Genomic DNA, 23,143 nt, shown 5'->3' on the forward strand with positions numbered 1-23,143 from the left:
AGGTGGTTTCTGGGCCCTGCCTCTTCTCCTTGCCCCAATGTGATATCAAGGAATGGAGATGTGTGGAGAGTCAATGGTCAGCAAAACACCGACAACGAGGCCACCACATGAAAATAGAGGAAGATGAAAAGGATGTAGTGGTAGCAATATATTACAGAGTAGCTGAGAATCAAACATATTGGGATGACCATACAAACATAAGAACTAAGAGCAGGAGTAGGCCATTTGGCCCCTCGAGCCTGCTCCACCATTCAATGAGATCATGGCTGATCTTTTGTGGACTCAGCTCCACTTTCCAGTCTGAACACCATAACCCTTTATTCCTTTATTCTTCAAAAAACTATCTATCTTTATCTTAAAAATATTTAATGAAGGAGCCTCAACTGCTTCACTGGGCAAGGAATTCCATAGATTCACAACCCTTTGGGTGAAGAAGTTCCTCCTAAACTCAGTCCTAAATCTACTTCCCCTTATTTTGAGGCTATGCCCCCTAGTTCTGCTTTCACCCGCCAGTGGAAACAACCTGCCCGCATCTATCCTATCTATTCCCTTCATAATTTTATGTTTCTATAAGATCCCCCCACATCCTTCTAAATTCCAACGAGTACAGTCCCAGTCTACTCAACCTCTCCTCGTAATCCAACCCCTTCAGCTCTGGGATTAACCTAGTGAATCTCCTCTGCACACCCTCCAGCGCCAGTACGTCCTTTCTCAAGTAAGGGAACCAAAACTGAGCACAATACTCCAGGTGTGGCCTCACTAACACCTTATACAATTGAGCATAACCTCCCTAGTCTTAAACTCCATCCCTCTAGCAATGGACAAAACTTCATTCGCCTTCTTAATCACCTGTTGCACCTGTAAACCAACTTTTTGTGACTCATGCACTACGACACCGAGGTTCCTCTGCACAGCAGCATGTTTTAATATTTTATCATTTAAATAATAATCCCGTTTGCTGTTATTCCTACCAAAATGGATAACCCCACATTTGTCAACATTGTATTCCATCTGCCAGACCCTAGCCCATTCACTTAACCTATCCAAATCCCTCTGCAGACTTCCAGTAGCCTCTGCACTTTTTGCTTTACCACTCATCTTAGTGTCATCTGCAAACTTGGACACATTGCCCTTGGTCCCCAACTCCAAATCATCTATGTAAATTGTGAACAATTGTGGGCCCAACACTGATCCCTGAGGGACACCACTAGCTACTGATTGCCAACCAGAGAAACACCCATTAATCCCCACTCTTTGCTTTCTATTAATTAACCAATCCTCTATCCATGCTACTACTTTATCCTTAACGCCATACATCTTGATCTTATCCAGGCACCTTGTCAAAGCTTTCTGGAAATCCAGATATACCACATCCATTAGCTCCCCATTGTCTACCGCACTGGTAATGACCTCAAACAATTCCACTAAATTAATTAGGCACGACCTGCCCTTTATAAACCCATGCTGCGTCTGTCCAATGGGACAGTTTCCATCCAGATGCCTCGCTATTTCTTCCTTGATAGATTCCAGCATCTTCCCTACTACCGAAGTTAAGCTAACTGGCCTATAATTACCCGCTCTCTGCCTACCTCCTTTTTTTAAATGGTGGTGTCACGTTTGCTAATTTCCAATCCGCCGGGACCACCCCAGAGTCAAGTGAATTTTTGTAAATTATCACTAGTGCATCTGCAATTTCCCTAGCCATCTCTCTTACTACCCTGGGATGCATTCCATCAGGGCCCGGAGACTTGTCTACCCGTAGCCCCATTAGCTTGCCCATCACTACCTCCTTAGTGATAACAATCCTCTCAAGGTCCTCACCTGTCATAGCCTCTCTTCCATCAGTCACTGGAATGTTATTTGTGTCTTCTACTGTGAAGACTGACCCAAAAAACCTGTTCATTTCCTCAGCCATTTCCTCATCTCCCATCATTAAATCTCCCTTCTCATCCTTTAAAACACGAATATTTACCGTAGCCATTCTTTTTTGTTTTATATATTTGTAGAAACTTTTTGTATTCTGAGCAAGGTTACTCTCATAATCTACCTTACTCTTCTTTATATCTTTTTTCGTAGCTTTCTGTTGCCCCCTAAAGATTTCCCAATCCTCTAGTCTCCCACTTTTTGTGTGCTTTTTTCCTTCAATTTGATACTCTCCCTTATTTCCTTAGATATCCACGATCGATTTTCCGTCTTTCTACCGTCATTCCATTTTGTTGGTATAAACGTTTGCTGAGCACTGCGAAAAATCGCTTGGAATGTTCTCCACTGTTTCATAAAGTATTTGCTCCCAGTCTACCTTAGCCAGCTCTTCTCTCATCCCATTGCAATCTCCTTTGTTTAAGCACAAAACACTATTGTTTACCTTCTCACCCTCCATCTGTATTTTAAATTCCATCATATTGTGATCGCTCCTTCCGAGAGGATCCCTAACTATGAGATCATTAATCAATCCTGTCTAATTACACAGGACCAGATCTAGGATCGCTTTTTCCCTCATAGGTTCCATTACATACTGTTCTAGGAAACTATCGCGGATACATTGTATAAACTCCTCCTCAAGTCTGCCTTGACTGACCTGGTAAACTAATCAACATGTAGATTAAAATCCCCCATGATAACTGCTGTATAATTTCTACATGCATCCGTTATTTCTTTGTTTATTGCCCGCCCCACCATAATGTTACTATTTGGTGGCCTATAGACTACTCCTGTCAGTGAGTTTTTCACCTTGCTATTCCTGATTTCCACCCAAGTGGATTCAGCCTTATCTTCCATAGCACCAGTGTTATCCCTCACTACTGCCCGGATGTCATCCTTGAATAACAGAGCAACACCACCTCCCTTACCATCCACTCTGTCCTTAAAATAGTTTGATACCCTTGGATATTTAACTCCCAGTTGTGACCATCCTTTAACCATGTTTCAGTAATGGCCATTAAATCATAGTCATTCACGATGATTTGCGCCACCAACTCATTTACCTTATTCCAAATACTACGAGCATTCAAGTAAAGTACACTTATGTTGCCTTTCTTCCTCTGTTTGGAATCTTAACACCTCTATCAATAACCTCTCCTCTATCAGTAACCTCTCCTAAGTTATTTTCCTTTTAACTATTCTCCTAATTTTCCTTATTGTTGAACCCATATCTTCATGTAACAACCTGATGCTTTGCTTTCCATTTATGTTTGTACTTCCTGTTTTATTCCTTTTAGTATTACTGAGCCTAGTCACTGAGCTCCCCTCAGTCACTGTACCTTGTACTGTCGCCCTTTTTGATTTTTGACTATGGCTTCTCTGCCTTACACTTTCCCCCTTACTGCCTTTTGTTTCTGTCCCCGTTTTACTTTCCTCTGACTTCCTGCATCGGTTCCCATCCCCCTGCCACATTAATTTAAACCCTCCTTCAACTTCCCGAATATTGACTGGAACCTCCTTGGTGCAAATGATTAAGATGGAGCAGTTTTTGTCAGGTGTGTGCAGGAAGGATTCCTGACTCAATATGTAGATAGGCCGACTAGGCCTCCGACTAGGGGGGAGGCCATATTGGATTTGGTGCTTGGCAACAAACCAGGCCAGGTGTCAGATGTCTCGGTGGGAGAGCATTTTGGTGACAGTGACTTTACCATAGTCATGGAGAGGGATAGGAACACACAGTATGGGAAGGTATTTAATTGGGGGAGGGGAAATTATACTGCTATTAGACAGGAGCTGAGGAGCATAAAGTGGGAACAACTGTTCTTGGGGAAATGCACAACAGTAATGTGGGGATTGTTTAAGGAGCACTTGCTGCGAGTGCTGAATAGTTTTGTCCCACTGAGACTAGGAAGGAATGGTAAGGTGAAGGGACCTTGGATGATAGGAAGTGGAGCTTCTAGTCAAGAGGAAGAGGGAAGCTTACGTAAGGTTGAGGAAGCAAGGATCTGACTCGGCTCTAGAGGGTTACAAGGTAGCCAGGAAGGAACTCAAAAATGGACGGAGGAGAGCTAGAAGGGGGCATGAAAAAGCCCTGGCAGGAAGGATTAGGGAAAACCCCAAGGCGTTCTACACTTATGTGAGAAATAGGGGATGATCAGAGTGAGAGTAGGGCCAATCGGGGATAGTGGAGGGAACTTGTGCCTGGAGTCCGAGGAGATGGGGGAGGCCCTAAATGAATACTTTGCTTCAGTACTCACAAGAGAGAGGGACCTTGTTGCTCATGAGAACAGTGTGAACCAGGTTAATAGACTCGAACAGGTTGGTATTGAGAAGGAGGATGTGCTGGAAATTTTGAAAAGCATCAGGATAGATAAGTCCCCTGGGCCTGACGGGATATACCCAAGGTTACTACGGGAAGCGAGGGAGGAGATTGCTGCGCCGTTGGTGATAATCTTTGCTTCCTCACTCTTCACTGGAGTAGTACCGGATGATTGGAGGGAGGTGAATGTTGTTCCCCTGTTCAAGAAAGGGAATAGGGAAATCCCTGGGAATTACAGACCCATCAGTCTTACATCTGTGGCGAGCAAAATATTGGAAAGGATTCTGAGAGATGGGATTTATGATTATTTAGTTTGATTAAAGATAGTCAGCATGGCTTTGTGGGGGGCAGATCATGCCTCACAAGCCTCATTGAATTCTTTGAAGATGTGACGAGACACATTGATGAAGATTGGGCAGTGGATGTGGTGTATATGGATTTCAGTAAGGCATTTGATAAGGTTCCCCATGGTAGGCTCATTCAGACAGTTCGGGGGCATGGGATACAGGGAAATTTGGCTGTCTGGTTACAGAATTGGCTGGCCGAAAAAAGACAGCGAGTGGTAGTGGATGGAAAGTATTCCACCTGGAGGTCGGTGACCAGTGGTGTCCTGCAGGGATCTGTTCTGGGACCTCTGCTCTTTGTGGTTTTTATAAATGACTTGGATGAGGAAGTGGAAGGGTGGGTTAGTAAGTTTGTCGATGACACGAAGGTTGGGGGAGTTGTAGATAGTGTTGAGGGTTGTTGCAGGTTACAACAGGACATTGACAGAATGCAGAGCTGGGCTGAGAAGTGGCAGATGGAGTTCAACCGTGATAAATGTGAAGTGATTCATTTTGTAAGGTCGAATTTGAATGCTGAATACAGGGTAAAAGGCAGGATTCTTGGAAGTGTAGAGGAACAGATGGATCTTGGGGTCCACGTACATAGATTCTTCAAAGTTGTGGGCAGCACGGTAGCATGGTGGTTAGCATAAATGCTTCACAGCTCCAGGGTCCCAGGTTCGATTCCCGGCTGGGTCACTGTCTGTGCGGAGCCTGCACGTCCTCCCCGTGTGTGCGTGGGTTTCCTCCGGGTGCTCCGGTTTCCTCCCACAATCCAAAGATGTGCGGGTTAGGTGGATTGGCCATGCTAAATTGCCCGCAGTGTCCTAAAAAGTAAGGTTAAGGGGGGAGTTGTTGGGTTACGGGTATAGGGTGGATACGTGGGTTTGAGTAGGGTGATCATGGCTTGGCACAACATCGAGGGCCGAAGGGCCTGTTCTGTGCTGTACTGTTCTATGTTCTATAAAGTTGCCACCCAGGGTGATAGGGTTGTTAAGAAGGCGTATGGTGTGTTGGCTTTCATTAACAGGGGGATTGAGTTTAAGAGCCGCGAGGTTTTGCTGCAGCTTTATAAAACTCTAGTTAGACCACACTTGGAATATTGTGTCCAGTTCTGGTCACCTCATTATAGGAAGGATGTGGATGCTTTGGAGATGGTACAGAGGAGATTTACCAGGATGCTGACTGGACTGGAGGGCATGTCTTATGAAGAAAGGTCGAGGGATCTAGGGCTTTTCTCACTGGAGCAAAGAAAGCACAAAGTGGTGATAGGCATGGATAGAGTGGATAGCTAGAGACTTTTCCCCAGGGTGGAAATGGCTGTCACGAGAGGACATAATTTTAAGGTGATTTGGAGGAAGGTATAGGGGAGATGTCAGAGGTAGGTTCTTTACACAGAGAGTGGTGGGTGTGTGGAATGCACTGCCAGCTGAGGTGGTGGAGTCAGAGTCATTAGGGACATTTAAGCGACTCTTAGACAGGAACATGGACAGCAGCAAATTGAAGGGGTGTAGGTTAGGTTCATCTTAGATTAGGATAAATGGTCGGCACAACATCGTGGGCTGAAGGGCCTGTACTGTGCCGTACTGTTCTATGTTCTATATTCTATATCAACAAAACTAAGGAGATGGTCATTGACTTCAAGAAGCAAAGTGTCGTACACCCACCTGTTATCATCAATGGTGCCAAGGTGGAGATGGTTGACGGCTTCAAATTCCTAGGTGTGCACATCACCAACAATCTGTCCTAGTCCACCCATGTCGACGCTCCGACCAAGAAAGCACAACAGCGCCTATACCTCCTCAAGAAACTGTGGAAATTCAGATTATCTACATTGACTCTTACCAATTTCATAGATTTCAAAGAATTTACAGTGCAGAAGGAGGCCATTCGGCCCATCGAGTCCGCACCGGCTCTTGGAAAGAGCACCCTACCCAAGGTCAACACCTCCACCCGATCCCCATAACCCAGTAACCCCACCCAACACTAAGAGCACTTTTGGACACTGAGGGCAATTTATCATGGCCAATCCACCTAACCTGCATATCTTTGGACTGTGGGAGGAAACCCACGCACACACGGGGAGGATGTGCAGACTCCACACAGACAGTGACCCAAGCTGGGAATCGAACCTGGGACCCTGGAGCTGTGAAGCAATTGTGCTATCCACAATGCTACCGTGCTGCCCGTTTCTTCAGATGCACCATAGAAAGCATCCTATCTGGCTGCATCACAGCCTGGTATGGCAACTGCTAAGCCCAAGACCATAAGAAACTACAGAGATTTGTGAACTCAGCTCAGTCCATCACGCGAATCCACCTCCCATTCACTCTGTCTACACCTGCTGCCTGGGGAAAGCGGCAGCATAATCAAAGACCCATTCCACCCAGGTTATTCACTCTTCCAACTTCTTCCATTGGGCAGGAGATACAGAAGTCTGAGAACATGCACTCCGGTTCAAAAACAGCTCCTTCCCCGCTGTTACCAGACTCCTGAATGACCCTCTTATGGACTGAACTGAACTCTCCACACATCTTCTCGACACTACGCTCTGTATGTTTCACCCTATGTCTATGTCAATGTATTTACATTGTATATTTATCCTATGTCCTATGTTTTTCATGTATGGAATGATTTGACTGGACTGTACGCAGAACAATACTTTTTACTGTACTTCGGTACATGTGACAAACCTCAATGTAATCTAATCTGGTCATGTGAAAGTCATATGAAGACCAATGGCAGAAACTCACGACTGAGTAGATGTAATCCTCTAATTGAGGACAGCCAATGATATTGGGAGTAGGTAAATCCCCAGTTAATGCCCTCCACCCTAACACAAATATACAATTAACACAATGGAGTGCAATGGGGCCGGGTTGGGGTAACTTTTGCTTTCAGTTTGTGGACAACATCACATTGGTACTTTTACAAGGAGGGCTGGTTTAGCTGAGATGGCTGGATAGCTGGTTTGCGATGCAGAGTGAGGCCACAGCGCAGGTTCAATTCCCATATCGCCTGAGGTTATCCATGAAGGCCCCGCCTGCTCAACCTTGCCCCTTGCCTGAGGTGTGGTGATCCTCAGGTTAAATCACCACTAGTCAGTTCTTTACCCCCCCCCCCCCCCCCCCCCCCCAAAGGGGAAAGCAGCCTATGATCATCTGGGACTATGGTGACTTTACTTACTTGCGACATTTACTACAATGGCTGTAATTCAAAAGTACGTCATTGGCTGTCAGGTGCTTTGAGACACCGAGGTTGTGAAAGGCACTATCCGAGTGCAAGTCGGTCAGTCTCTACATGCAATGCTAGAAATTTTACCAAAATGTCTTGGACAGAGCCAACAGACAAATGATAAGGATGGTAAGTAGCATGAGAATGGAGGATAAATTAAGACACTGGAGGTAGCGGAAAGGAAGAGATCAGGATAAGTCTTTGGAAATGGGCGGCACGGTGGCACAGTGGTTAGCACTGCTGCCTCACCGCTCCAGGGTCGTGGGTTCAATTCCGGCCTCGGGTGACTTTGTGGGTTTCTTCCGGGTGCTCCGCTTTCCTCCCACAGTCCAAAGACTCACCTGAGGAGGGAGCTGCGCTCCGAAAGCAAGTGATTCAAAACAAACCTTTTGGACTTTAACCTGGTGTTGTAAGACTTCTTACTGTGTCCGCCCCAGTCCAACGGCGGCATCTCCACATTATCAGTCAAAAGATATGCAGATTAGGTGGATTGACCGTATTAAATTGCCCCTTAGTGTCCGTGCGGTTACGGGGATAGGGTGGAGGCGTGGGCTTAAGAAGGGTACTCTTTCTGAGGGCCGGTGCAGACTCGATGGGTCGAATGGCCTCCTTCTGCACTGTAAATTCTATGAAATAGCACAGTGTTTTTCAAACTTATTTTCCTGCGACCCATTTTTACCAACCGGCCAACCTTCAAGGCCCATGCCTAAGTCCGTAACACCCCATGCCGGCTGACCTTCATGATCCACCATTTTCACTTAGCTTTAATGCGATAGGTGAGCCAACTTGGTCCTCACGAACTCCCTTGCTTTGTCATTCAATGTTACATTTCTGTATGGGTTGTTCATCAGAGGTTCTGGATCTCACACCACCACTGCTTTGTCCTGTTGTGGATTCTCCTGAGTCAGTCTCTCCAAGAGGTTTAGCTATGAGATCCTGGCCTGTTTGTCTCTGGCCCTCATTTCCTTATTACAAAATGATCCATTTTTAAATTTTACAGTCCTGCTGTTTGTTTGCTGCTGACAAAATGGAGGAATCGCAATCACGCCCGGAGCACGTGACGTCCGTGTTCTCTGTTCTTGATTCAGACAGGAAGAGTGCATTGAGTTTTGAAAAGATCTTCTCCTGGGTCAGCGTATGGACGTCAGGAGGAGGCGGTGTTCCTCGCTGGTCTCCGGGCATGCGCACTGATGAGCAGGCACGGATGGGGCTGGTTTCGCTCACTGGGCTAAATCGCTGGCTTTTAAAGAAGACCAAGGCAGGCCAGCAGCACGGTTCAATTCCCGTACCAGCCTCCCCGAACAGGCGCCGGAATGTGGAGACTAGGGGCATTTCACAGTAACTTAATTGAAGCCTACTTGTGACAATAAGCGATTTTCATTTTATTCTCAGTGTGCCCGCATTGGGAAAGCCGGTTGCAGCCGGCATTGTTAAAAGCCTGCTGCTGCGGCTGTTGGACATTAATTCCTGTGATCGGGAACACCGCGATGGATGGCCCCCCGACCCTCTCAAAACCCGCCTACGACCCACTCGCGAGTCACGGCCCCGACTTTGAAAATGACTGATTAGCAGCTTTAGCGTTTGGAGCTGAACAAGAAATGAAATACAATGTTGGAATGTGATGCCTGCGATGTGGGCTGTTGGTGAAAGATGATCTTGGTGAGGTGGCACGGGGAGCAGTTTGGGTTTGGTCTCCAATACAAATGTAGAGTTAATCAGATTCTAGAGCAAGCTACCAGGCTAATTCCTAAACTTAGCTGAAGAAAGGTCCCTCACTCCTTGCGGAAGAGAATTGTGATCTGTGGGAGTGCAATATGTTGTTGTCTGGGCAATGGTGTGTGTGTGTTTGGCAGTGGAGTATTCCTAGTTGCAGTGTGTGATTCTCTCTCTCTGCTCAGTCTGACTCCAACAACAGGAAAGTCAGTACCCGTCCCTTTCTGTGAGTGACAGGGAAATGGACCAATGGCTGAGGCTGATCCCTGAGCAGCTGCCCATTCAGAGCCGAGAGGCGGGGCTGGAAGTGTAGCATTCTGGAGCTGGGCGTTGGCAGCAAGTGACCGAGAGGAGAGCCTAGCAGGAGAGTGGAGCTGCTTATAGCGTCAATGTGAGCTTCTTACTGTGTCAGTGTGAGCTTCTTATAGTGTCACGGTGAACTGCTTGTACTGTCAATGTGAGCTGCTTGTAGTGTCAATGTGAGCTGCTTGTAGTGTCAATGTGAGCTGCTTGTACTGTCAATGTGAGCTGCTTGTACTGTCAATGTGAGCTGCTTGTACTGTCAATGTGAGCTGCTTGTAGTGTCAATGTGAGCTGCTTATAGTGTCAATGTGAGCTTATAGTGTCAATGTGAGCTGCTTGTAGTGTCAATGTGAGCTGCTTGTACTGTCAATGTGAGCTGCTTGTACTGTCAATGTGAGCTGCTTGTAGTGTCAATGTGAGCATCAATGTGAGCTGCTTGTACTGTCAATGTGAGCTGCTTGTAGTGTCAATGTGAGCTGCTTGTACTGTCAATGTGAGCTGCTTGTACTGTGATCTGTTATATTGATGCATTGAGTATTATACTGTGATAGTGTTGCAGGGTGTTAGTGTCACCTTGAGTGCCTGGCTCAGACCCCAGCTTTTTCTCAGTCTGGTTTTGCTCTGCTAACACAGCTCAGCCATACTGTGCTATTGCCCCTGTAAATGCCTGGAACTATTTCCATTGGTGAGCTTTTGTGATCCACTTCCTTGTGCTGCTGTGGCCAATGTGAGCTGGGAGGGGGAGAGCCAAGCCCTTCAAAGATAGTCACAGGATCTTCTCCTCTCTCTTTCCAGTTCATATAATGTAATTAAATCTCACCGAGTTTTATTTTCAATCCCCTAATGGTGCTGTTGCAAAATGCTAAAATGCGAGAGCAGTTTGCTGTTTCCTTGTTATGCGGTGAACATGTATCTGCATAAAGGAACGTGTGTTACTACCCTGTGGGGACGTGTTGTGTGTATTACTACCCTGCATCTTGGAGAGAATTTCTTTGTTTTAGCAGAAATTGGCATGTTTCTGAAGTGACGATTGAATTTTCTCAAAGGCATTTTATTTGAAATGTGAATTGGGTTCTGGCGGAAGCCGTAGAGTAGCTATTAAAGATATATAAAACATTGGAACTCGTATTCTCAAGATTATTAGTCTAGTAACATAACCACAGTAACCCTGCCTCATCAAAGCCAGAGCTCATCTGGAAGTCTGCCGCACCTATACTAATCGACCTCTCCCCCAGCGTACTTATTTTAGAACCCTCAGCCTTGCCTTCTGATTTCTCCATGATTTCATTGCAGTCTCTTTCCTCCCCATCCCCAATTACTGCCTCTAACCCCACATTCTGACTTGGCTTGCTCTCCCCACCCTGACAAAACTTTTGGCTTCAAGTAGTTTTTGAGCATTCTCAAAAACTACCTTTATGTCTCTGCGGTGCGGATGGGCAATATGTGATTTTATTGCACACCAGTGATGTGCGTGTTATGGAATCACCGAGCACAGAAGGTGGCTATTTGCCTCATGCCTGAGCTGCATTCTTTGGTAGAGAAAACCAATTAGTCCGCCCTCCTATCCCCTCCCTCTAGCCCTGTAAATCTTTCCCTTCCAAGCATTTATCCAGATCAAAGGTTGCTGTTGCCCCTGCGATACACATTTATAAACCAATAGAGACAGCATGTTCTGTCAATATTTAATTGCCCATTAAATACAGAGGTCTTTTACACCCAAAACTGATTTTCTTGCACCGCCCAGTTCTGCAGAACAGCTTGTGTGACTGGTTTGAGAAGTGACTGTGTTTGCCATAAATGAGAATCTCTCTTTTCCCACCCTAGCCTCGGGAGATTCAGAGGAAGTGCAGTAAACCAGCTGTAAACAGTTTAAATAAAAACATTTGCTTGGCGTTCCTAATGTGTCTCTGTTATCACCCGTGCTTTATAAATGAAGCAGACATTTTGTGTGGGTTCCTTTTTGGTGACTGGGTGTGAACAGTTCTTCCAGCCTGCAGTAGGTAGGGCGTGTCTCATTGTCTGCTCACCAAGTTCTTTCCAGTTACAACTGTGTGTGAACATGTTAATGCATATAGCCCAGGAGAACATGTACAGAGAGAGGCACGGGTGCCCAGAGGATGTTAGTATTGCAAGCTGGGGTGTACAGGATATTGCTGAGGTCATTGTGCTTCAGGTTCATCATGTGTGAAGTCAGTTATGATAGCACAGTGCTACGTTTTGTAACAACACTTCTTTCACAAGATTTATTGCGATGAGGGGACCGGGTTCGAGAAACAAGTTCTCGTTCTGTTTATATCGGTCGGGCTGCTGGACAGCAGGAGATTTATTGAAAGAAAGCAGTGGATGATCAAACCAACCAATTCAGGGCCTCAGCTTTTTACAAAATGTAAATATATATACTGAGTGGGCAAAGTTGTGTGAGGGAGAGTTCAGTGTAGGGAATGTAAAGGCACCCACTTTGGATCAGTTGAGAGTAATTTTAATGGTAAGAGGCCAGTTTATCTGGAAGGGTAGAAGTGTTCAGGTGTCCATCACTAACCAAATACACAGGTAGGAAAAAATAATCCACATGACCATTGGAAAGTGATGTTTTAGTTATTGAGAGCCTTGGTCAGACCCCCTTTGGAGTAACTGAGTTCAGACTCAATGTCCTGAGTATCCACAACCCTCTGGGGTAGAGAACTCCACAGGTTCACCATCCACTGATTGAAGACTTGCCCATTGATTCCCTTTTATGTGGAAGGAGGCCATTTGGCCCATGGATACTGCACCCTACCTAAGCCCACCCCCAGGCGCTATCCCCGTAGCCCACCTAACCTGAAAATCTTTGGTCAGTAAGGGGCAATTTTAGCATGGCCAATGCAACCAACCTGAAAACGTTCCCTCCTCATCTCAGCCTTGGCCGTCGCCTATTCTGAGATGGTGTCCGTGGTTCTGGACCCCTCCCTGCAGCTGCCTCCCCCGCCTCCAAATATCCTTTCTATATCTACCCTGCAGAGCCCTGTAAGGATTTTGTACACTTCACAGAGGCCACCTTTTGTTCTTTGAAACTTTAGAGAATTCAGGCCTAGTCCCCTCAATCCATCCTCATAGTTCAACCCCACCAACCCAGGGTCCAATCTAGTGAACCTTTGTTGTACTCCCTCTATGGTCAGTTTATGATCTGTCTCACGGGATCAGGGGTGAGCTGGCAAGGTGGATACAGAACTGGCTAGGTCATAGAAGGCAGAGAGTAGCAATGGAAGGGTGCTTTTCTAATTGGAGGGCTGTGACTCGTGGTGTTCTGCAGGGATCAGTGCTGGGACCTTTGCTGTTCGTAGTTTATATAAATGATTTGGAGGAAAATGTAACTGGTCTGATTAGTAAGTTGGCAGACGACACAAAGGTTGGTGGAATTGCGGATAGCGATGTGGACTGTCGGAGGATACAGCAGGATTTAGATTGTTTGGAGACTTGGGCGGAGAGATGGCAGATGGAGTTTAATCCGGACAAATGTGGGGTAATGCATTTTGGAAGGTCTAATGCAGGTAGGGAATATACTGTGAATGGTAGAACATAGAAAAATACAGCACAGAACAGGCCCTTTGTCCCACGATGCTGTGCTTCACCTTAAATTCATGTCCCCTCGTAATGGTTTGTTCCACCCGGGAAAAAGTTTCTAACTGTCTACTCGATCTATTCCCCCGATCATCTTTTAAACCTCTATCAAGTCGCCCCTCATCCTTCTCCGTTCTAATGAGAAAAGGCCTAGCACCCTCAACCTTTCCTCGTAAGACCGACTCTCCATTCCAGGCAACATCCTGGTAAATCTCCTTTGCACCTTTTCCAAAGCTTCCACATCCTTCCTAAAATGAGGCGACCAGAACTGCACACAGTACTCCAAATGTGGCCTTACCAAGGTTTTGTACAGCTGCATCATCACCTCACGGCTCTTAAATTCAATCTCTCTACTAATGAACGCTAGCACACCATCGGCCTTCTTCACAGCTCTATCCACTTGAGTGGCAACTTTCAAAGATCTATGAACATAGACCTCAAGATCACTCTGCTCCTCCACATTGCCAAGAACCCTACCGTTAACCCTGTATTCCGCATTCATATTTGTCCTTCCAAAATGGACAACCGCACACTTTTCAGGCTTAAACTCCATCGGCCGCATCTCAGCCCAGCTCTGCATCCTATCTATGTCTCTTTGCAGCTGACAACAGCCCTCCTCACTATCCACAACTCCACCAATCTTCGTATCATCTTCAAATTTACTGACCCACCCTTCAACTCCCTCATCCAAGTCATTAATGAAAATCACAAACAGCAGAGGACCCAGAACTGATCCCTGCGGTACGCCACTGGTAACTGGGCTCCAGGCTGAATATTGGCCATCCACCACCACTCTCTGACTTCTATCGGTTAGCCAGTTCGTTATCCAACTGGCCAAATTTCCCACTATCCCATGCCTCCTTACTTTCTGCAAAGGCCTACCACGGGGAACCTTATCAAATGCCTTACTAAAATCCATGTCCACTACATCCACTGCCTTACCTTCATCCACATGCTTGGTCACCTCCTCAAAGAAGTCAATAAGACTTGTAAGGCAAGACCTACCACTCACAAATCCGTGCTGACTATCCCTAATCAAGCAGTGTCTTTCCAGATGCTCAGAAATCCTATCCCTCAGTACCCTTTCCATTACTTCGCCTACCACCGAAGTAAGACTAACTGGTCTGTAATTCCCAGGGTTATCCCTATTCCCTTTTTTGAACAGGGGAATGACATTCGCCACTCTCCAATCCCCTGATACCACCCCTGTTGACAGTGAGGACGAAAAGATTATTGCCAACGGCTCTGCAATTTCATTTCTTGCTTCCCATGGAATCTTTTAATGTATCCCGTCAGACCCGGGGGACTTGTCTATCCTCAGGTTTTTCAAAATGCTCGACACATCTTCCTTCCTAACAAGTATCTCCTCGAGCTTACCAGTATGTTTCACACTGTCCTCTCAACAATATGGCCCCTCTCATTCGTAAATACTGAAGAAAAGTACTCATTAAAGACCTCTCCTATCTCTTCTGACTCAATACACAATCTCCCACTACTGTCCTTGATCGGACCCACCCTCGCTCTAGTCATTCTCCTATTTCTCACATATGTGTAAAAGATCTTGGGGTTTTCCTTAATTCTACCCAACAAAGATTTTTCATGCCCTCTCTTAGCTCTCCTAATCCCTTTCTTCAGTTCCCTCCTGGCTATCTTGTATCCCTCCAGTGCCCTGTCTGAACCTTGTTTCCTCAGCCTTACGTAAGTATCCTTCTTCCTCTTTTTTTAATATAAATTTAGAGTACCCAATTATTTTTTCCAATTAAGGGGCAATTTAGTGTGGCCAATCCACCTATCCTGCACATCTTTTGGGTTGTGGGGGTGAAACCCACGCAGACACGGGGAGAACATGCAAACTCCTCACAGACAGTGACCCAGGGCCGGGATTCGAACCCGGGTCCTCAGTGCCGTAGGCAGCAATGCTAACCACTGTGCCACCGTGCTGCCCCATCCTTCTTCCTCTTAACAAGACGTTCAACCTCTCTTGTCAACCATGGTGCCCTCACTCGACCATCTCTTCCCTGGCTGACAGGGACATGCATATCAAGGACACGTAGTAGATGTTCCTTGAACAAGTTCGGAGTTTCAATTGTGTCCTTCCCTGACAGCCTGTGTTCCCAACTTATGCACTTCGGTTCTTGTCTGACAGCATTGTATTTACCCTTCCCCCAATTATAAACCTTGACCTGTTGCACGCACCTATCCCTCTCCATTACTAAAGTGAAAGTCACAGAATTGTGGTCACTATCTCCAAAATGCTCCCCCACGAACAAATCTATCACTTGCCCTGGTTCATTACCAAGTACCAAATACAATATGGCCTTACCTCTGGTCAGACAATCTACATACTGTGTTAGAAAAACTTCCTGGACACACTGCACAAACACCACCCCAGCCAAACTATTTGATCTAAAGAGTTTCCACTCAATATTTGGGAAGTTGAAGTCACCCATGACTACTACCCTGTGACTTCTGCGAGGTAGACGGGCAGACTATTTTGTAGAGAGGTCTACAAAATAGTGAGGGGCATAGACAGAGTGGCTAATCAGAGGCTTTTCCCCAGGGTAGAGGGGTCAATTACTAGGGGGCATAGGTTTAAGGTGCGAGGGGCAAGGTTTAGAGGAGATGTACGAGGCAAGTGTTTTACACAGAGGGTAGTGGGTGCCTGGAACACGCTGCCGGAGGAGGTGGTGGAAGCAGGGACGATAGTGACGTTTAAGGGGCATTGTGACAAATGAATGAATAGGATGGGAATAGAGGGATACGGACCCCGGAGTGTAGATGGTTTTAGTTTAGTCGGGCAGCATGGCCGGCACAGGATTGGAGGGTTGAAGGGCCTGTTCCTGTCCTGTACTTTTCTTTGTTCTCACCTTCTCGCCATTTTTTACTCTTGTCTGTCCCTCAATCTTTAGTGAAGTTGAAGATTTTCACTTGGTTCTTGGGCCTTCTCAAACCTTTTGTTGAAGTTTAAGGCCACGTCTGTTTGGCATTTGGTGTGGGTTAGCACTCAGACCCCCTCCATGTTACTTTGGAACTACTGGTCATTCGCCTTCACCCATCAACCAAGCTGGGAACACTGCCTCTTGCCACCCAGCAAGCATAACTGTCAACTGGAAATGGAATAAAACTAGGCAGAGATCATCACACTGCGTCATCAGGATTTCTCTGGCTTCAGATCATCGTGAGATTTCAGCTTGTGGTGTGTTGTTGAAAGGGAAAAAACTTGTATCTGTGTCGCACTTTGCATGACCTTCGGCCGTCTAGTCAGTTAAATATCTGTGGCGAGGTCAGTAAAGGAGACACAGCACTGGGTTTACACACAGTAAGATTTCGCAAAGAGCAATGCGATAATTACCAGATAGCTTTGGAGTTCCGGAGAGGACTCCCAGCGCTTTCGAATAGTGCCACAGGATCTCTGAGGAGGCAGATGATGCCTTGTCTCATCCAGAAAGATGTCACCTCAGACAGGGTGGCTCTACCTCAGTATGGTACATTAAAACTGACAGCCTCAAGGCTCTGGACTGTTTGCTGCTTTGGATCGAGTGTGCTATCCACTAAGCTGAGGCTGATACTTGTACTGAATCGTTAATAAAAGCTGTGACCTATGATAATTTGTGGAAAATCCGCCTGTCGGTATGTAATGCACTCTGTGCAGGCAGATCAGATAGTTCAAAGTGTGCTTTTGAGCTACTGTTTAAATTTGAATTAAAGACTAACTCTAAGCAAGCGAGGGGCTGAATGACTATCTTTCAGTTAGATCATGGCCGCACTGGATCCTAATTTCGTTAACCCACCTTTTTGATCCCCACATTCCATATACCTTTCTACCTTTGCCCTTTCTATCTTTGCCCTTTCTATCTTTGCCCTACAAAAATATACCGCAGTGTTGAAAGCTCCAGCTGTCCCCAACATCCACGTCCTGTGGGAGAGTCTCGGCTCTTCACTCTATACCCCGTGGAAAAGGTTCTTCCCAATTTCGCATCTGAGTCATTTCCGATGTAGAAACACCGGCTCCGTCTGGCAGCTGGGAATTGTTTGTGGGATGAGGCATGTCAGAAGCACTGTGGGAAGAATGCTTCCATCTTGTGGTCTGTGGATTCCTCCAGGAGTACTAGCCTCTATCTTTGCTCATTGGGTGGGAGCGTTAAATACCACTTTGCATGTGGATGTTGCTGCTGAGACGCATTTATCGCCCATCCCTAATGGTCCCGTGAGAAGGTGGTGATGGTGAGCTTCCTCCTTGAACTGCTGCAGTCCGTAGCGTAGGTACACAACAGTGCTGTTAGGGAGGGAGTTTGGTTTTGACCCAGTGACAGTGAAGGAGCGGTGGTATATTTCCGTGTCAAGATGCTGTGTGGCTTAGAAGGGAATTTTCAGGTGGGCGTTCCCTTGTGGTAGAGGCTGTGGATTGGAAAGTGCTGTTGAAGGGCCGTGCATGGTGAGATCTGTGCATTTGAAATATATGCAAGCTTTTAGCAGCTGGCACACATGATTGTTGTTGGGATTTCGCTTGAGTGGCAAGGGTGTTTTGCTGATTCCTATGTTGTGTACAGTGAACTGTAAACAGATTTTGAGCTGTACAATTAATTTAATCTTTCCAGACTTGACAGGCCAAATGACGTTTTTGTACTATTCTACGAATCTTGGTCAGTAGAGAGAGTTTTTTTGCCTTGTCCAATAAGCGATTGCAGGGCAGTTACAACCAAAGGGACAGTTGAAGAATGACCCCTTTCTGGAAGCTTTGAGCTGTGTCAATGGACCTGTTGTTCCATGTAAAATCCGATTCTGCCCTACCTCCAAATGATTGTGGGCAGCACGGTAGCACAAGTGGATAGCACTGAGACTTCACAGCGCCAGAGTCCCAGGTTCGATTCCCCGCTGGGTCACTGTCTGTGCAGAGTCTGCATGTTCTCCCCGTGTCTGCGTGGGTTTCCTCCGGGTGCTCCGGTTTCCTCCCACAATCCAAAGACGTGCAATTTAGGTAGATTGGCCAGGATAAATTGTCCTGAGTGACCAAAAAGGTTCGGAGGGGTTACGGGGATAGGGTGGAAGTGAGGGCTTAAGTGGGTCGGTGTAGACGCGATGGGCCGAATGGCGGCCTCCTGCACTGTATGTTCTATGTTCTGTGGTCGAAGACAAGAGAAGGTGCTGTGTATTATTCTGCTGCTCCTGAAGAAACTTTGTTTATTCTATTAACAGCTTCCGGTCAGTCGGAGCTGAATTTGTCTGGGTGAACAAGCTGTTGAGTTTGAGGCTACAGGTCAGAACCGGGCAGCATTAGATGGTATTTAATTTTCAAATGGACAAAGGCAGTTTTCACACGACTGTTCTCCTTTCTCCTGTTATCGCAGTGTTACCAATGGCTTGAAGCAGCTTGGCGAGAGAATCAGCCGTATATACTATTTTGGAAGATTATTCGTCTGTTTGCCAAGTGCCTTTCTGATTATCTTCTCTTATCTTTCAGAACTCACTGTTGTTCCCTCACGATGGCACACTGTGTCACAAAAATACAATTGACCGTTTCCTGTGAGAATTTAATGGACAAAGATGTTGGCTCAATGTCTGACCCGTTGTGCGTTTTACTTCAAAGCACTGGAGCGGATGACCAGTGGATGGAGGTAATACTCTCCTCTGAGGAGCCTGCGGGGTATTCTGCAAAACTTCAAATCAAATCGTGTGCTCTTGCTGTGTAGGAGTTTGTTAGATGCTCAAGAGGCCGGTTTTAAAGTAGCGCTACAGAGATTGGAATGATTTGGAAACAAAGATAAGAATTTGAAAATTGAAATATTGCCAGAGCAATAGCTAACATAGGTCAGCAACATAAACACGGACATGCAGCAACTGAAACAAAACCGAAGAAAAGTTGCCTTCCCCTCATTAAGTAGCTTGTTGTAGAGAAACTTTCACCTCTGAGTCAAAAAGCCCCAATCTGGTGCAGTGTGGACGGGAATATCGCATTATCACAGGAGCTGTCTTTATGGACAAGTGCTTAGTTTGTGGACCTTGTCCCTATCCTTGGGCGTCTCAATGCAGTGGGTTGAGGGAGGACATAATACCCTTGAGGTTTAAAAATGCTGTTGGTTTTATGTAGATAACGGTGAGGAAAAAATGTAGCAGTAGCCAGTGTCAAATGGGACTCGGTGATGCTCAGTTCCTCACAAGTTAATAGGGATGTGGAATAACTCCTTCAAAAAGGAACTAAACAAATACCAAACTAACAGTGGGATCCTGCCAAAGGGGAAATGATCAGGTTCCCTAGGAACACCAGCTGTTGTGTATTTACACATGAATAAGGCCTTAGTGATCATTCCCAGCAGCATTGTGTATTGTTTGCAGATTTGAGGAAAGCACATTAACAGCAAACCAAAAATTGATCAATTGTATCTTGAATGGAAAATAGTCGCTCGGTAGTGCAGGACTGGAGTATTGCTGAAAAAAGGCATGTCAAAGTTTTTCAAATTGCACACATCAGGACTCTACAAGAATACTGATACGAGGCACTTTCTTCTTATACAGTGTAAATTGGTGCTTTCCCCACGTATCGGTCGTCTCGCAAAGTGTCCCGACGCCTGCATAATGAGAATCTTGGACATATCTCTTTTTCTTTTCAGCAATATTTAAATAGACAATAAACAATTAGTTCCTCATGATGAAACTGTGACTGAAGTCCTGCTTGTCGTAGCCATCGCTGTTTACCTGGTGGTACTGGTTGGCTCTGTCCTGCTCGCAGCACCGGTATCTTTTAAATATTTGCAGTTAGGTCACGTAGCGGCCTCGGTAAGTGAACTTTCGATACCTCAGGACATCCTAAAGCACTTTACAGTCGATGAAGAACTTTTGCAGTGTTTCCACTGTTATAAAATAAGAAACACTGGAGTTTTTTTTTGTGCACAGAAAGTGCCCACACACAGTAATGAAATAAATTACTAGTTCATCGCTATTTAGCTAAATGGTTGAAGGCTAAGTATTATAGGGACATTGAGAAGAGCGCCTCTGCTCTTCTAACATGCCGTTGTATCTTTCCATTGGGGAAGGCAGACAGGATCTCAATTCAATGTCTTGTGTGAAAGATGACACTTGTAACAGTGCAGCTCAGTAATGCACTGGGAGTGTCAGCCACGACTTGAACCCATGACTTTCTGACTCAGAGGCGAAATTGCTTGCTACCCACTAAACCACCAGCCACTTTGAATGGAATGCATGTTCACAGTTGGGCAGGGCAGATTTCCTATTCTCTACCTGGTGACACATTGAATGTGACTAACTCCATTTTGTCTCTGCCATCAGCTCGATCGAACAGAGAGGGTAAAAAACTGCCAGAGTCCTGAATTTGCCAAGAAGCTAGAGGTGGACTATTATTTTGAGCGGGTGCAGAAACTGAAGTTTGGCATTTACGATATTGACAATAAATCCACGAATCTGAGTGATGATGACTACCTGGGAGGAGTGGAGTGCACCCTGGGCCAGGTGAGCTATTTTGGGTGTTGTGCTCGTTTGCTGCAGGCTGTTACAGACACCGTGCTTTTGAAATGAAATGAAAATCTCTTATTGTCCATCCATCTCCTCTCTCACTCGCCGCTACGTGAAAATTTCCATGGGAATATTGGCCCAACGCTGAGCTAGCTGTTCCTGCCAGGTGGGGGGTTGATGGCGGGAATCCGAGAAGCAGCTGCTTTACTTTGTCTTTTTCACTTTAGTTGTTTTCCCACCTGACCTGCGAATCCCCAGCTGTTCCTGATGATGAGGTTGATTTGAATTGATTTGAGCATCTGCATCGGGGACAGTAGCAACGCGCATACAAAATTAGCTGAATAATAGGAGGCAGAGAGCAACGGTCAATGGATATTTTTCAGGCTGGAGGAAGATTTGAATGGTGTTCCCCAGGGCTCTGTATTGGCACCCTTGCTTTTCCTGTATGTAGGAAGTCTCACAACACCAGGTTAAAGTTTAGAATCACTAGCTTTCGGTGCACAGCTTCTTCATCGGGTGATACATATTAATGATCTAGATCTTGATATACTAGGGACAATTTTAAAGTTTGCACGCAGCACTCAACTTGGAAGTATGGTAAACTGTGAAGAGGACAGTGTAGAACTTCAGAAAACAATGGGAAGTAGGTTGCAGATGAAGTTCAATGTGGAGAAATGTGATGCATTTTGGTCGGAAGAACCTGGAGTGAGAATCTAAAATAAGGGATAAAATTCTGAAAAGGGGTGCAGGAGCAGAGGGACCTGGGTGTATAAGTGCACGGATCATTGAAGGTGGCAGGTCAGGTGGAGAGATTAGTTAGAATCCATAGAATCCCTCTAGCGCAGAAGGAGGCCATTCAGCCCATTGAGTCTGCACCGGAACTCCGAATGAACATCCTACCTAGGCCTACTCCCCCACCCTATCCCCGTAACCTCACCTAACCTGTACACCTTTGGAGTTAATAAAGCTTTGTTATTCTGGGCGTTGTTATTGAGGCAGAGAGTACAAGAGCAGGCAGGTTATGCTGATTTTATACAATCACTAGTTAGACCCCAGCTGGAATATTGTGCACCGTTCTGGACGCCACACTCTAGGAAGGATGTGAAGACATTGGAGAGAGCGCAGAAGAGGTTCACAAGAATGTTTCCAGGGTTGAGAAACTTAGTGATGAGGATGGATTGGAGAGGTTGGGACTGTTCTCCTTGGAGAGAAAAAGACTGAGAGGAGATTCAATCGAGATGTTCAAAACCGTGAGGGGGCTGGACAGAGTAGACGGGGAGAAACTGTGCCCACTCATAAAAGGTTCAAGAATGAGAGGATACGGGTTTAAATGATTTGCAAAGGAAACAAATATGATGTGAGAAAAAATATTTTTCAAACAGTGAGTGGTTTGGGTCTGGAATGCGTGGCCTGGAAATGTGGTGGAGGCAGGTTCAATCGAGGCATTCAAGGGGGTGTTAGATGATTATTTGAATAGGTACAATGTACAGGGGTCCAGGGAAAAGGCCGGGGACATAGTTATAATGCTCATTTGGTAAAACTGCTTAAAACTTAAAATCCTGTAACAGACTGTAAAACTATATGCAGACCTGGCTTCTCCTATTAATGGTCATAATGGTCTCCTGTGCTGGAGTGATATGATGGGGCCGGCACTGACCAGGAATGGCAAAAATACAAATGACTGTACAGTCAGATGATGCCAGGGGTACAGTCACAAGGAGAGACTTGTGATACTGAGACTATTGTCAGTAAAACATGAGAGGACCAAGAAGAGATTTAATGGAGGTTTTTAAACTACAGAGTTTGGTGATGAACGAGGAGACCCTTCCCCTGGTTGGGGAGTCAGGAATGAGGGGAGAACAATTTAAAATTACAATGACGGGCATCAGGAGAGAGGTTTCAGAAATGTCTTCACGCTCTAACAACCCTTTGTGTAATGTTTTGCCACAAGGAGTGGCTGAAACAGACTGCATTTTTTTGGGGGGAAACGTGGATATGTGCTTGAGAGAGACTAATCTAGACAATAACTGGGGCTGTGGGATTGGCCTGGACTGATACAGGCCTACGGGTGGTGGAATCAGTCTGGGATTGATACAGGAATATTGGCGAGACTGAAGCAGTGGGATTTGCCTGGGATTGAAACACCAGCCATCTCATTGACACTCTTCCCTTTTTTCTCCTCAGATTGTCTCCAGTAAGACATTCACTCGGCCTCTGCAGTTGAAGAAGGGGAAGCTGGCTGGAAAGGGGAACGTCACTGTAAGTA

General features: G+C 45.9%; 1 protein-coding gene across 6 annotated transcripts in view; it reads left to right on the forward strand.

Moving 5' to 3' along the window:
• Positions 1-23,143, forward strand: part of LOC119969760 (copine-1-like) — a 110,624-nt gene that overhangs the window by 64,001 nt on the left and 23,480 nt on the right. For 4 of the 6 annotated variants that reach the window (XM_038803819.1, XM_038803813.1, XM_038803815.1 and 1 more), the window contains exons 2-4: positions 18,872-19,025; positions 20,695-20,874; positions 23,062-23,136. In XM_038803819.1, the coding sequence (XP_038659747.1) occupies positions 18,894-19,025; positions 20,695-20,874; positions 23,062-23,136 (387 nt within the window). In that variant the 5' untranslated portion in view covers positions 18,872-18,893. Of the gene's footprint in view, positions 1-9,770; positions 9,918-18,871; positions 19,026-20,694; positions 20,875-23,061; positions 23,137-23,143 lie in introns of those variants that run through there. The other 2 variants (XM_038803816.1, XM_038803817.1) reach the window with 2 other exon arrangements.

Source organism: Scyliorhinus canicula, chromosome 7 (genome assembly GCF_902713615.1).
Source record: "Scyliorhinus canicula chromosome 7, sScyCan1.1, whole genome shotgun sequence".
Lineage (NCBI taxonomy): Eukaryota > Metazoa > Chordata > Chondrichthyes > Carcharhiniformes > Scyliorhinidae > Scyliorhinus > Scyliorhinus canicula.